Source organism: Protomyctophum parallelum (assembly GCF_964188405.1).
Source record: "Protomyctophum parallelum genome assembly, chromosome: 4".
In the NCBI taxonomy this organism is placed as follows: Eukaryota; Metazoa; Chordata; class Actinopteri; order Myctophiformes; family Myctophidae; genus Protomyctophum; species Protomyctophum parallelum.
Window position 1 is genome coordinate 22,976,785 of NC_139700.1, and position 16,956 is coordinate 22,993,740.

Here is a 16,956-nt window from a genome sequence, read left to right on the forward strand (position 1 = left end):
GAAAGGAGAGTGGTCAATTCAGTTCAGCTGCAAGACAAAGTTTACAACACCTATAGACACTAAAAGCTGGATTCTACACTTTGGTTCACATTTTGGAGTCTCTCCACTGGATCCTATAGGGAGGTAACACAAGCTCCACCTCCAGGCTCTATACCTGCATGGTTCCTTTGACACAGAGGAATACTGATACAACTGACCGTTAACACCATCTGCATTTACTCCCCGCTCAGCTCATCTTCCTCCTCACCTCCTGACAGAGTCCTTTAGTCGCAGCAAAGGGGAGTGCAGAGAAGAAGCCCAACTCACATCCGAGGGACCCCTCGGAACCACTGAAAGGTGGAGCCAGCCACCCAGTGCCCAAAACTTAGGAAGGATGAGGAACAGCATCTAGTGGATTTCTTTCTCCTTTTCTTTCTCAGAACAAAGCATTTCCAGTAAGGTAGAAAGACACTGTTGTGATTTAAACAGCAGCAGAGAGCAGAGTAGAAGAGGACAATGCCTTTTGGAGGGTTAGCAGGGCTGAAGGAGAAGGTGCTAAAGCCTGGAAAGGAGGCGGCGAAGAACACAGTTAGTGACTCCCTTGGAAACCTTCAAAGGTGAGTTTGTTTTAATATGGGATTGGAAGAGCATACACTAGAGTCCTGAGTGTTCATTTAATTCTGGGAGTTACATATGGATACATTAACACTTTGCACTTACTGTGTTCAAGCTTGGTGTGAATGACTCACTTCCAAATACTGATGAATAGACTGAACCTGATATTTTGTTTAAACAATTCACTTTTTATCATTTTCTTTCATAATTGGTCATTATAACTAGCAGATATATATAAGAAAGAGTGCCACACTAAGAGAGCTCAAACATTAGCTGCCAGAGGGATCCGGAGAGCCTTGTAGCGAGCACATTAAGCTCAATATGCTCTGTTCTCAGAGATCCTGAAGATAAATAAATATTTGATTTATTTTGCTTGCCAGTGATGTAATCTCAGAATTTATTTTAAGACACTGATCCATATTTCATATCTGATACATATGTCAAAACGGAAGGTGGAGCCTCCACACATTGTTGTCATTAGAGAGATAAAGCACTATAAGTACACAATTTCCTGTTAAGTGATATTTTCATTTTTCAAGTGAGTCTACAGTGCCATGCACATTAATGAGGAAAATATTTAACATACATCTTTCTCCATTCAGTCCAATACATTGTAATGTTTCACAGATTAATCTAAAAGTGACATAAAAAATGTAATAAAAAAAGAGAGATGTTAATGTCTAAGTATTATAATTAATTAGTAGGCTTTATTCCATATTAGTTTGGTACATGCATCTGTTGCAACTTGCATCATTATTTATCATTTATTATTTATCAAATGCCACAACACAGATATGTCTCACAAGGACATGTTTATTATTGTTACACAAAATACATAATTAAATAAATAAAGGTGTGAGAGACCATGCATGAAAGTCCATGAACAACAAAAAGGCTCACACACTGAAAAATGAACATTGAGGCTCTTTGGATGTAAAAAAAAATCACACGCGTGTGAAGGGCGCTCTAGTCATCGTACACCATTATGACGTAACATGTCTATTTACTCAGACACTAGGATGTAAATTCTCCATTCATTGTCAATGGGAATTTAGAGTTTGTGTAGGACAAAAATAGCCGATTTGCTCTGCAGACACATATGACGTAAATTCTCCATTCATTGTCAATGGGAATTTAGAGTTTGTGTAGGACAAAAATCTACACTAATAGCTGAATAATTAGGAGGGGATAGCGCCCCTCAAAAATTGTCCTTTAACACTGCAGTGTTTATGATGGACTAAGAATTTCTTTCATCTAAGGATGTTCAGTTTTCCTGAATATGAACTTAGGTGTAAATCTGATGCACACAGATGAAAGCATCCATGGATGCTGGGGAATGAGGGTGGAGAAAGTCTCTTATAATGGAACAGGTTTGCACAGAGAAAAAGTTGAGAGCAACATATAGATTGATGTGCTACAACCTTTAAGGCTATTGCTGCAGCCAGTTTCACCTTTTGCAAACAGGAAGTCAAAAGGTGAACCCAAAAGACACAAACACAAATGTACCGGTACACGATTCCTTAAACGCATGCATCGAATGCAAGGTCAATGATTTGCAATGAAGCTAACATAAGTTCAACCTGCGGAAAGTAAAGAATGAATATTAAAATGCATATTATCAACCAAATCACAATATCTTATTCCCTCAGTTCGATTGTTTGTCATATTTCCACTGTAGGAACATAGATGGTGCGAATGCCGAGGAGGAGGACTTTGAACTGACAGAGGATGGGCAGCCTGTAGCAGCCTCACCTCGAAAAGTCCCCTTGTTTGACTGTGGCTGTGGGGGCCTGCCCAAGCGGTACATCATTGCTATGCTCAGTGGCCTGGGTTTCTGCATTTCTTTTGGCATACGTTGTAACCTAGGTGTTGCCATTGTGGAGATGGTGAACAACAATACTGTCTATATCAATGGAACTCCAGTCGTCCAGGTAGGCTACAGTCAAGGATGAATTAATACTATAGATTTGACTCATGAGTTGTTAGGATTGTGCTTTGCATCCATTTTCTTATTATAAGTACAATTGATCCTAATGATAATACTATACTTTAATTGATTATAACAGGATAAAATAGCCAATCTCCAAGTTAATTATCTCATTGAAAAGTCAGTATGCTGTACATCTGTGATATTAACGGTTTGATGTGGTTTGAGGATTAATGAACATCCAGGTAACACTTTCTATGAAGTCCATATGTAATATATAATCTCACTAATTCATTATTTATAACAGTGAATATAATGCATTAGAACATTAGGCCTATTATAATGTAACTCAATTTGACAGTTATATTACACTATGATTCTGGGGGATAAAACAAGGTCTGTAAGTGTCAATTATTAAGTATTATCATACTTGAAGTTATAAGTAATTAAAAAGCTTTATATGTTATGACTATTGTTAATGCATTATGATGCTTATAACTATAATCATACAGTGTTAAAGCTGATTATAATGAATTATAAGTTGTTTATAATGGGTGTTTCATAGAAAGTAGTATCAAATTAAATTTAAAGCTATAATAACACTCACACTCCCGCAGACATGTTGTCTGAATGGTTTTCCTCCATCCCAACCAGATGGCCCAGTTCAACTGGGACCCAGAGACAGTGGGGCTGATCCATGGCTCATTCTTCTGGGGTTACATTGTCACTCAAATTCCTGGAGGTTTCATCTCCAACAAGCTGGCTGCTAACAGGTAACGCACACATGTTTTACAAAACAGTGTAGGATAGTGTTGCTGCTACAGGTGTTAGTCTCTTTCCATGTATTGAGGATTAGTGTGAGATCAATTTATGTGAGACCTATGTCAGAAGCAGTGCTACACAGCCACATTCATCATCATCATCTTTATTTAAACTCAGGAGTACAGTTGAGGGGCAAGCCGTCATGTTCAATGTGGCTGAGGTTACAATAATAGACACAATATTGAATCCATTACAGATTGACAAGGAATGTAAATCAGGGTACAATTACAAAATAAAGAACTTAAACAGTACACAAAACAAGTCAACTAAAACAAAATAACTTAATTAAAACAGATCACACAATCACCATCACTCTGAACTGACCAAATGATGCGGCATGGAGCAACATTTTAAAGACCATTGAACTTTGAAGCTCATTCCAGGAAGTTGGGCCGTTGACAGAGAAAGGTGCATGAGGAACCTTGGCATTAAAAAATCTCATTACGAGAGGTGCGACTGAACTAGGCATGGATACAGATATATGGGACGTGAGAGGAGTCATGTGGTTAAAGGGTTAAAATTGCGTGGTGTGGTGGTGAGCAGTGCTGATGGTACCGATACCAGTCCTGTAATAAAAGCTTCGCAGGAAAAGAGGACACGCCACTGACAGAGTTAATAATGAAAGATCCTGCCTCTGATTTCTGCCTGAAACACCAGACACTGGAATATTACAAGTGTCACTTACACACCGTTTTGGAAAAAGAGCAGGATGGGGAAGGGGGTTGCATATGGGGGAAATGGAATAGGCGCTAAGAAAAGCAGAAATGTGTGGATCCAGTGGAATCATCTTTATCTCAGGCCGATCAAAAGCACAAGCATGAGATCTGTCTAATTATAAGGTTGACTGCCTCGTGCCTTGGACTGCAGCCATTTTGAGCTACTGTCTGGCAATATAGGACACAAAAACACATGATCCAGCTCTAGGAGATTGCAGCAGTGCAGACATACTGTGGATTTGTTCTCATATGACACAGGTTATAAGGTCTGACAATATAGTTTGGTAGTGAAACTTAGACCCAGGGTGCCAGTCACTGTTTGACACTGTTTAAGAAACAGTTACACATGGTCTTGGGAGTCATGTGATATGCATAAAACAGCTTTTTCCATACGGTTTGCCTGTACTATTTAGTCAAGAAACGCCATATATCATGGACGCAATATCCAATCAACTCCAAATTTGAAATGCATATCGAGATGCCTCTATGGGGTGCACCTCCAAGCAAAATGTTGAACTATATACTGTACTGTTAACAATATAGTTTTGCACTTGAGCTTTGAGGGCTCAACTAAGGCTATAAAGATTAAAGTTGTTTATTAATGTGTTCCTCTTCACGTTTAATTGTCTCTGAGAGTCTGAGTGATCACACAACCATGTTGTATCTCTACAGAGTGTTTGGTGCAGCCATTTTCTTGACGTCAATTCTGAATATGTTCATCCCATCAGCAGCAAGAGTGCACTACGGTTGTGTCATGTTTGTCCGCATCCTGCAGGGTTTAGTGGAGGTAAGAAGGTGCACACATTCACAACTCCAATTCAAATATTTCAATGGTTAAACTTCTCTTGTGGGATGAAGAGTGATAATGAAGTTGTGTTTGTGCTGTATACTATAGAATTTAGACCAATTTGGAATTCAACCTTTCAGTAAATCTTATTTTTTCTTTTGTGTACTTCTCACCTGATAGGGTGTCACATATCCTGCATGCCATGGGATGTGGGCAAAATGGGCACCACCTCTAGAACGGAGTCGACTGGCCACAACCTCGTTTTGTGGTGGGTCAAGTATCAGCTGGTCTCTTCAAAATAACAACATTGTAAAGACACCTGAAGCATTGTGAAAATCTCAGTGTGTAAGAAATGTTTTGTACAAACATAATTGGCCAAAACATGGATTATTGGAGATGCTAGAGCCCTTTCTCTTTCTTTTAAATACACAACAACATTGTTTTAGGAACTTACTGTTTCAAATTGACTTTCCTAGCTGGAAAAGGTTCAAATGAGGGACTATTAGGACTTTAGATAAACAAAAACAATATTATTATTTATGAATATAATCACATACTATGGAGAGTGCGTCTTTGTCTGTTTGTTTTGCTGATGCTGCCATTACAACTGGTACCGTGGCAACCTATACTATGAAAAGCTTCTTGACATTGTATGAATTGAATGAAGCTCTGCATGAGCAGTGCTCATCTGCTCTGCCTATTCACCTATACAGTAAATACAGTGTCACACTCTATTCAAAACAAATTTGATTATTAATAATAATACATCAGATAATAGAATATACATTAAAACACCTTCAATGTCATGGACAGCTGAAATTGTGCATTTTTAAAACATTTATTAATTTAGACTTAAAATTCCATTAGGATAGATACATGGTTATTATAGACACATATTGTGCTATATTATTCTGTCGAGTATTGAATGTTAATTCAAAATACAGGGCCATGCAAACTACATTTCAAGTGAATATCATACCTCTTTAAACGAATAATCAATCATAAATACATGAAATATTGCCATGAAAGCGGTACAGATTTTGACTTTTGACGCTTTCTGTTTCCAGGATCTTATGCAGGAGCAGTGATTGCTATGCCTTTAGCAGGAATTATGGTACAGGACGTTGGATGGCCTTCTGTCTTCTACATCTATGGTAAGTTTAACATAAGGACATTCAAGGCTCCGTTATTTGTATCGCACTTTCAACAACAATTCAATGTGCTTTACATAGAACAAAATAAATTTGAGCTAAATAATTTGAATTCAGTCAAATTCAAAGGTTGAATCTTAAGCCCTGTTGTATACTTCATATACAGTAGCTGAAAATAGCTCAAAGTTCAAAACACTTGTTAATAATAATAATGGATTGAATTTTTATAGCGCTTTTCTATGCACAGAGTGCTTACAATGGTCCATTCATTCATACATTGGGAGGCATGAACGTTGTGTCGGTGTGCGTTGTGAGCTTGTAGATCTGCTATTCTTGCTATTTTTGTAATTAAGTAAAAAGAAAAAAACACTACTTCTGGTGAGGTGCTGGAGTCACAATGAAGTACAGTATATTTGAAAAAATAAACTGAGATTCCGCCCACTCAAATCTGTGTAAAATCAGATTATTTATAAGATGCCGAAAGCTTGCTATCGTATAAATAAATAAAACACACTGTCTTCAAATGCAATTGATCGTTTTTAATGAGAATAACAATGTTTCGGTCTGTTAGACCTTCATCAGGTTATCTTGAGATGGGACTAACATTTTTTCTCACCTTCTACAGTTATGTATAACTTTATCTTTATATGTATCAGGGAACAAATTGGAGTACACTGTACGATGTTTGCTGTTGAGCAACAGGCCATTGAATACACTTTGTCACTTTGGTGACATAAAGAACTGCTGCAATGTCATGCGAGGGAGTTAGGGACTTATGGGACATTGCTGTCCTGCACCTGTGCTTAGTGTAGCCCCCAGCTACACTAAGCACAGCCCTATTGGCACGGTGGGTTGCACGTTGGTCTGGCGAGTGGGAGCCCCGGGTTCAATCCCCGCTTCCGCGTAATGCTACAATCTGGCGTAGTCGGCAGGACGTGGATATCCCAAGGGGCCAGCTAGGCACTCCAATGTTGAAGCGCTGGGCCCTAGTGGTAAGAGGAAGGACTGCAGGCGGACCCGTGGATTCATGACGAGGAAACCCTGTGCAGCTGGGCTTATACATTGAGCGCCCGGTTGCACTTCCGCATTTGACCTCCAAATTTTGGAGGTCAAATGCGGAAATGCGCCCAAAAAGGCGGAAATAGGCGGTCCCTCCGGCTGCTTCAAAACGCCACTAAGCAACTTCCACTGACATGAATAGCGGAGGGGGCGGAGCTTCGTGTCAGATCAGTCTCTATCCTTTTAATACTCTATGGGATATCCTCACGTGAGGGACATGAGGGACATTGTGTGCGGCAAAGACTGGGGGGGGGGGGGGTGATTGTAGCCCCCAGCCAAGACCCAGCCCGCAACAGGCCTGCCAATCGGGCTCAGCCCTATTGGCACGGTGGGTTGCGCATTGGTCTGGCGTGTGGGAGCTCCGGGTTCAATCCCCGCTTTCGCGTAATGCTACATTAGCATTAAGTGACGACTGAATTGCTTTTGAACTTCATTAAAATGATTAGTACTTCATTGCATAATCTCATACTTTGTGGTGCCTGTGTCTGACTGGGGTCATTCTCAGGAGATCTTATCTCATGATTAATTGATGTAAATGAACATTTTCCTGTCTGGGTCCTGTGACTAATACTTTGTTCATATTGTTTTAATAATTAAAATTCTTGTGGTTCAGAGAAGGTCTGGACCCATTTTAATGAATCTATCTTACCTCAGCCTGCTCTGTAATGGATGACAAAGCCTTCGGTATCACGATAGCTATATCCGTACATCACAGTAATGAATTTAACACATTATTTACTCATTTTTGTTTAGTTACTTTATATTGCTTTTATCAAAAGGTGTTTTTGGGATCATATGGTATACCTTTTGGCTGTTGCTGGCATATGGAAGCCCAGCTGACCACCCTACCATCAGTGATGAGGAGAGGAAATACATAGAGGCAGCCATTGGAGACAACAGAGAGAATGCCATTGAGGTGTGTACAATAATAATTATAATAATTCTCTATTCAAATGCTGATCATTTCATGCCATTATATTATATATTGGGGTGATAAATGAAATGATCTGCATTGCATGCAAATGACACGCACACACGCATGCACATGCGTGCAAGCACATGTGGTATAGCACACACACACACACACACACACACAATCGCACACACACACACACACACACACACACACACACACACACACACACACACACACACACACACACACACACACACACACACACACACACACACACACACATGCACATTCTGGCTGTATCGCACGGTAGCAGGCATAATGATTAGAGAGACTTTCCCAACGCTACAAGGTCACACATTCAATCAGTCAGTGTGTCCCATTGAAGTGTCCTTGAGCAAGACTTTGAACCTCCACCCAGCACCCGCCTACACTCTGAAAAAGGGTGTCGGACAAATACCTGAAACGTGAATCGAATTAAATTACACACATGCCCAATTGCCCACACACGCAGACACACGCACGCACGCACGCATGCACCCACGCACGCACGCACGCACGCACCCACACACGCACGCAAACACACACCCACACACACACACACACACACACACACACACACACACGCGCACACACACGGCTAGATATTTTGTTTAGAGTATGTGGTGTCAATTCCGGTTTTCTCCCTCAACAGAAATTCAAGACTCCATGGCGCCGTTTCTTCACCTCCATGCCTGTGTATGCCATCATTGTGGCCAACTTCTGCCGCAGCTGGACCTTCTACCTGCTGCTCATCAGCCAGCCAGCATATTTCGAGGAAGTCTTTGGCCTCCCCATCGAGAAGGTTGGACTCGGTCTTGTTTTTCAAACTCTTTCTGACCTGAGATCAGCTTCTAAAAATGTCTTCTACATCCTGACAGTTTTCTGAAAAAGCTGTCGTTCTTTGATTTAAAAAAAATAGCAGACCTACAAGCTTGTAGCGCGCCACTCGGTGGCACGCTATGAGCTTGTAGATCTGCTATTTTTAAATAGCTAAAGCATAACGTACACCAAAAGGGGTTCCCGCCTAAAATGGGTTAATGTCAAGGACCCCCATCAGAAAATATTTGTGCCAGGCACCCAGATACAATATTTATGTTGTTCAAATATATTGCAAATATAATATTCATGAAATATTCCACATGTTTCAAACACTTTCAATATTTGGGGGGAAATAGCAGATCTGCAAGCTCACAGCGCATCGCAATGTGTTGTGAGCTTGTAGATCGTCTATTCTCAAATAGCCCAATGTATATTGCGTTGAAGTGAGTGATTTTCATACTATATAACCTCATTTCACGGCAAACCTCCTGGAGCCCATTATTTACCAATGTGTCCTCCCCCCCTGCAGGTGGGGTTTCTGTCTGCCGTGCCGCACTTGGTGATGACCCTCGTCGTGCCATTTGGAGGACAGCTGGCAGACTACTTGCGTACTAACAAAATTATGTCTACCACAAATGTGCGGAAAATCATGAACTGTGGAGGTATGTGAACGTAGTAAAACAACAAGATTTGGATGCACCATACATGTTGTACATGAATGTGGTTACAATAGATTTTCAGCTAAAACATGGGAAAACAACTTGAAAGAGATACTTGAGCAATAAGGCTGAGATTTCCATTTAAATAGATAATGTGCTAAATAGTTACATAGTGGAACTTTAACATGCTGGAGTGTCATTGCTTGATTCCAAAATAGAGTGATCCTTTTAGTGACTGTGATATTGTCTAACCCTGTTTTCCCACAGGCTTTGGTATGGAGGCTACTCTGCTTTTGGTGGTTGGGTTCTCTCACACACGTGGGGTGGCGATCACCTTCCTGGTTCTGGCTGTTGGCTTCAGTGGATTCGCCATCTCAGGTAAAGTAATAGAGTGTCGTAATAGAGCGTGCCCCCTTTCATGACGACGACAGGCCCAGGAAATAATTCCCCATTCATTTTTCCCCATTGACTGATTGCTAACTTGCTAACCTGTATTCACAGGTTTCAATGTCAATCATCTGGATATTGCTCCACGTTATGCCAGCATCTTGATGGGTATCTCCAATGGTGTAGGAACACTGTCTGGAATGGTGTGCCCACTGATTGTTGGAGCCCTTACCAAACACAAGGTATAGCATGATACATCAATCACCTCAATATTATTTTCGCTAGTGGCAGGGCTCTAAGAAAGGCAATATCAATTGGTCAACTGTCTGTCAGTCAGTCAGTCAGTCAGTCAGTCAGTCAGTCAGTCAGTCAGTCAGTCAGTCAGTCAGTCAGTCAGTCAGTCAGTCAGTCAGTCAGTCAGTCAGTCAGTCAGTCAGTCAGTCAGTCAGTCAGTCTGTCTGTCTGTCTGTCTGTCTGTCTGTCTGTCTGTCTGTCTGTCTGTCTGTCTGTCTGTATATCACTTTAGTCACAAACAACATATCTCAAAAACTACTGGCAGGATTTCCATGGAATTTAATTTCCAACTTGGATGAACCCTGATTTTTGTGAACACAATCATTAGCGGCAGCCTGAAGGCCTGATTATATTTGCTGCGTCCCTGTAGCTGTGGGAATCCATGGATAGCCAATGAGCATATTGGGTTGTCTTTCATAGGATGACTTATACAGATGCAGGTAGCTGGCCTCTTCTCAAACAGAGCGACCATGTTTTTGTGGGCAAGCACAGTCACTGTACATCTGTGCATGTGGCAAGCATAATTTGGCCTTTAGGCACAAATTCTCATTTGCATTTCCAATGCAGTGTCTCAAACTGGAATAGGCAGTTTGCCATAAAACATACTTTCGGCCAATATGTCAACTTTTTTTTTTTTCTTCTTTTTGAGTGGTGCAGCCACTCCAAGGAACAGCAATGTCCGTCCGTTCCTATGTCTCTCACTATGGCTTTAACAACAGGTGCTATAGTGGCGCTGTTGAGTTAGAAACAGAGAGAGAGTGTTGCACTGTTTGGGAAGCTGAGAGTGGGAAGCTGAGAGAGTCAGACAACCAATAGTCAGACACCCACTAGTCAGACACCCACTATAGTCAGACACCCACTAGTCAGACACCCACTAGTCAGACACACACTAGTCAGACACCCACTATAGTCAGACACCCACTATAGTCAGACACCCACTATAGTCAGACACCCACTATAGTCAGACACCCACTATAGTCAGACAACCACTAGTCAGACACCCACTAGTCAGACACCCACTATAGTCAGACACCCACTAGTCAGACACCCACTATAGTCAGACAACCACTAGTCAGACACCCACTAGTCAGACACCCACTAGTCAGACACCCACTATAGTCAGACAACCACTAGTCAGACACCCACTAGTCAGACAACCACTAGCTAGACACCCACTAGTCAGACACCCCCTATAGTCAGACAACCACTAGTCAGACACCCACTATAGTCAGACACCCACTAGCCAGACACCCACTATAGTCAGACAACCACTAGTCAGACACCCACTAGTCAGACACCCCCTATAGTCAGACAACCACTAGTCAGACACCCACTAGTCAGACACCCACTAGCCAGACACCCACTAGTCAGACACCCACTATAGTCAGACACCCACTAGTCAGACACCCACTAGCCAGACACCCACTAGCCAGACACCCACTAGCCAGACACCCACTAGCCAGACACCCACTAGCCAGACACCCACTAGCCAGACACCCACTAGTCAGACACCCACTAGCCAGACACCCACTAGTCAGACACCCACTAGCCAGACACCCACTAGTCAGACACCCACTAGCCAGACACCCACTAGTCAGACACCCCAACAGCACCACTCAGTTTAGACAGGTCTGAATTTTTAATTTTTTAGTGAGAGTGCATTGTTTTAAGGATGTCAATGTCGGTCCGTTCAAACCACTTTGTTCCAGTTGAGTATAAGGAGAAGCATGACCTCTTTGGGCGGGCGCTTGTAGCGATCGCTGGCGGTTAAGCTGGGATGCCAGTCAGAGTCTCAGTCTGACGACATGAGTTTTAGTTTACAGCCAGCAAAACCCTCAGGGACAAGGGACTGATATAGGTATCAACCCCTTAAACTGTCAGTACACACAAAATATGATAACACGTATAAAACACACACAAAATAAGTCCCATTGATGTATTTATACATTGGCTATAGTGTTAACATTGTAAATGTTTCATGTTATACATTCTCATTAAAGGACCACTTCACCACTTTTCAACCTATCTTCATATAATAGGTCCTCACTAATAATCATGAAAAAATGGCACGATTGTTTTCACCTCAGTCTGTGTCTCATAGGAAGGCTATGGGCAGTTTAGAAACAGTCTTCCAGTGACATCATCATTAGGCAGATTTTTTTTTAAACAAATATTTAGATTTTCATTATCGTGAGAACGATGGCTTCCATTTTCGCATTGCAACTTTTCAGGACTAGAAAGCCTGCAGTTTTTATTAGCTTGTATTCCCCGTCGATGATGTCACTGGAAGACGGTTTCTGAACTGCCCACAGCACTCCTATTCTATTTTCATGATTATTAGTGAGGACCTAATATATGAAGATAGGTTGAAAAGTGGTGAAGTGGTCCTTTAAATTATAACAGTATAAGAACATCTGTTATCTGGTATGCATCAGTAAACAAACTGTTTCCCTGTGACAACAGTAGACTCATTGACTACGATTCTTCTCCCCAATGCAGACCCGTCTAGAGTGGCAGAATGTGTTTGTGATCGCCTCCATGGTGCATTATTCAGGGGTCATCTTCTATGCTATCTTTGCATCGGGAGAGGAACAGGAATGGGCAGACCCTGAAACCACAAGCGAGGATAAATGTGGAATCCTTGATGACGATGAGCTCGCTGAAGAGTCAGCGATCGGCAGTGAGAGCATCATGGCACAAAAGAAGTCTTACGGAACGTCAGACAATTCTTCTGGACGAAAACAAGGTTGGAAAAATAACAAAGCAGTGACCATGCAAGGCGAGGAGGATGGGAACCAGCATTGTGCGAATGGGAATTACCAGGACCAGTACCAGTGATAAGGCCTACAGGGCCAGGAACTTCCCCTTCACACATACCTAGAGTTATGGCTGAAGGGTTAAAATGTACGCCTGTGGAACTGTCAGAGACCATCTGAGAAGAGAACAGCGGTCTTGCATTATTTTATAGAGTTTTGTCTGTTCATTAATGTTAATGTGATTACTTGATGCAGAATGGGTCTGTTCAGCCAAACATTCAGAATTATATGCAAAGAAATAAAAAAACTAATCTAACTAACTAACCAATCTATTTGGGATGGGAATTGGAATCCAAATGGACAATAGTGAGCAACCAAAGTAAAAAACTTGAGAACGAATGGAAAAATAAGGTCCACTATCCCTAATCTACATTGAGATTGTTCAACAGAGAAAAATGATCAGAAGAATGATTGATAAAACCAACACTCCAATTTTGTCCTATAACTGACCATACCAGTCTTTGCACTCTAAATCTGAATGATCTGAATCTGAATCAAAGTTGGAATGAAATGTGTGTTGATTCCCTTCAACCATGTAAACATGTTTTGAAATGTCTTGTGTCAGCTATGCAACGTGAAAAGAGATGTGTTTATGAAATGTGACTGGTTTCATTCATGGTGCAGACCACAGTGGTAAAGTGAGGCGCCTTCTTCATTTTGCTTGTACATATTTGCTACTGTCCAGTAATTCCACTAGTTAGCTTCAATAGCTTGCTCTACATTTCTGAGCAGGTTCTAGTATGAACATCCAGTTTCAACAACACTTCCATCATTGTCATTCATGGTGCTGACTGGGAGACCATTCACAGTAAAATGGACAATTCTGGAATCTGTAAATTGATTTTGCTGTGTATGGAGGCAAAATATTGAGTGAATTCAGCATGTCCAATCCAAACAAAAATGTCTGCTAATTTCACATCATGCAATTGTCTGTTGATAATGTATTTATTCTTTTGCTGTTTCTTTCTTTCCATAGCAGTTTATGAATGTAAGACTAAAGTAAAGCAGGAAAACCCAGCGAAGCCCCTGTTTGGAAGCATTTACAGTGATGTGTCACTAAAAATGTAATTAATCTGGTGAATTTACAGCTTTGATTTTCAATACTGTGAAAGAATAGAGAGCAAGCAGGTTTTGCACAGGAAATGATTACACTATTGTTTGGAGAAAACAAAAGATATTGATTTGCCATGCACTTTACTTTAACACTTGCCAGTGTATTACATTATTATTTATATTAACATTTATCATTTAAAAGCATAGATGACCTCAATGGCTTATTATTCAATAACATGAAACGAAAATCTTTTAAAATGTTGATTGAAAAGTTTCATGTGCGTACTCCATCAACAAAGTTAAATTTGTCAGTTGCTTCAGTGGAAAATAAATAACAGTTTGAAACACCTACCTGTCAACTGAATGTACAGTAAATACCCAAATCATTATTCCATCTTAGAAAAAAGAGAGGAAGGAGCTCATCTGTTTGGCCGGAGTAAAAATCGACAACAAGGTGCTCTTTGTTACAACTGGGTGAATTGATGAAAAAAAGGATGAGACCAATAAAGGCAATCTTGTAGAAAAGTTAAAAGCCTTTAATAAAGTGGCTAATGCATTGCAACATTAAAATGCACCTACACGTTGCTGCATTATTTCAGCGTGTTACAATATAATAATAATAATAATAACTAGAACTGCACTCTGTCGAGTGCCTACTTGCTTGTTGCACACTAGTAGGCCATAAATGGCCTACTAGTGCGCAAGCAGAGCATGAAGTACTGTAGACCGCTACAAACTTTCAAATCTCAGCCTCTCTGTGAAAGAACGTTTGCAATATTGAATTATTAGGTATAGTATTTGCTACGTACCTTGCTTTTGGATGAAGACAAGTAGTATTTTGAAGTATGGTAATGATTACTTATGCCTGTTATGGCAGTGGTGTCAGATTACATACATGTATACATAGGGGCATTACCTTTAGTCCACCCGACACTGAAACATGTCATCGTTACGTCACCATCGATAACCAATTATACCCTGGCATTGGTACATATATTCATCACGTCATATGCTCATATGTCTATGTGTATATATGTATGTATATGTAATTTCTGAGTTGATTAGTGGTATAATGTGGTTACTCGGGTGGTTTGATGCGTATGTCCCTTTTTTAATCCACCTGACACTGAAACATATCATCATTACGTCACCATCGTAAACCAATTATACCCTGGCATTGGTACATATCTTCATCACGTCATGGGACATACGCGGAAAACATACCTGCACGGTCTGCTTCCGTATGTCCCGTGCCAGCATATGACGTCATATCTTTTTCTGCTAAGGGACATTGGTACATATCTTCATCACGTCATGGGACATACGCTTCGTAGCATGACGGAAAACATACCTGCACTTCTGCTTCGTGCCAGCATATGACGTCATATCATATGCTACTAAGGGACATACGCATCGTAGCACCTGACTGATAACATTACTTGCACGCTCTGCTTGTGCAAGTAATAATAATAATAATAATAATAAAACTTTATTTATATAGCACTTTTTTAAACAAAGTTACAAAGTGCTTGAACAATCAAACAGCACTAACAACGGAATACATTAATGATGCAATAATAAAATAACAGTAGAAAATGCAAAATAAATCAAGAAGATGCAAAGGCCAGTCCAGTCTTCAGGAGGGTTTTAAAATGTGTTAGAGACTGAGTTAGCCTCAATTCCTCCTGTAGGATATTCCAGAGCATTGGGGGCTTAACCACACCCTTTATCAATTTGGCCTTATTATTATGGGTCAACTTCAGTATACCCTGAATAAAACTTTGTTATACCGAACGTAGGAACACAATACCCCATCTCCACACCATTTTGCTCCCCATGTTTTTGAGCGGTGCCTCCGCTCCAATACGCAGCTCTGTCTGTCTGTCTGTCTGTCTGTCTGTCCATCCATCCGTCCGTCCGTCCGTCTGTCTGTCTCTGTATGTCCGAGCACGGAAAGCAGCAACATTTGATTGATTGATTGATTGAAATATGTATTAATTTAACAGTTTGCAGAATTACAGTACATTTCAAGCCCAAACTCAATACAAAGACGACCCAATTAAGCATTACACTTGTTTACAAGAGCCGGGCCGGGCCACCCCCCTGGGTGTGTTCCTGGGGGTCTGGATGTTGCGGGGACCCTCACACGGTACAGTTGCACCGCTCACTTCACACAGGTGTGATATTTTTATACAGTATTAAAGCTATAGAGGCTTGTTATCTGGCAAAACTAGTTGACAAAATCGCCTGTCTTTAACACGGCTTGTTTATGTTGGCAGGCTCAAATTAGATGACTCCACAGGCTACATCTGCTTTCCATCATGCTGTGGTAAACATCCTTTGTCTTATCTGTCTTCTCCCCAAGTTTACTTAATTCTCACATTTGGATATAATTACTTGAAGCGATTCTTCCTGAAAAGGCTTAAACATTTTGTTTCACATCAAGCAACAGTATAAGTGTCACATTTTATTGTAGGCCTACGTGTCTGAAAAAAATCTGCATTTACAAGGATGACGTGTAGGCCTACCCAGAAAATGTTCAAGGGTATGTACCTGGAGCTTGTTTCTGCCCTTTTTCAGACTTTCCACGAGGGCATAATTGTCAGACAATTTGCCAATTTAATGCTTGTTATTTCTGATTTCAGTAACTCACACACATGCTACTTTAGAAAGTAACTGGGCTGTACAAAAAAATCATGAGATTGATTGATTGATTGATTGATTGATTGATTGATTGATTGATTGATTGATTGATTGATTGATTGATTGATTGATTGATTGATTGATTGATTGATTGATTGATTGATTGAATAAAACACTGTATACTACATGCTACAAATGGATGGATATGGAGAATTCTCTCTTTGATGTAATGGACAAAGGAGTTTAAACTCATCTGTACATCAAGGAATATCAT

At 40.7% G+C, this 16,956-nt stretch overlaps 1 protein-coding gene across 1 annotated transcript; it reads left to right on the forward strand.

Moving 5' to 3' along the window:
- Positions 1-459: 459 nt before the first annotated feature.
- Positions 460-13,008, forward strand: slc17a8 (solute carrier family 17 member 8; the record flags this gene model as incomplete). Its single annotated transcript, XM_083762731.1, has 12 exons — positions 460-596; positions 2,273-2,525; positions 3,176-3,294; positions 4,732-4,846; positions 5,027-5,114; positions 5,914-6,000; positions 7,836-7,972; positions 8,664-8,813; positions 9,360-9,492; positions 9,757-9,867; positions 9,991-10,118; positions 12,670-13,008. The coding sequence occupies exons 1-12, from the start codon at positions 496-498 to the stop codon at positions 13,006-13,008; spliced, it is 1,761 nt and encodes a 586-aa protein (XP_083618857.1). The 5' UTR covers positions 460-495.
- Positions 13,009-16,956: the final 3,948 nt, after the last annotated feature.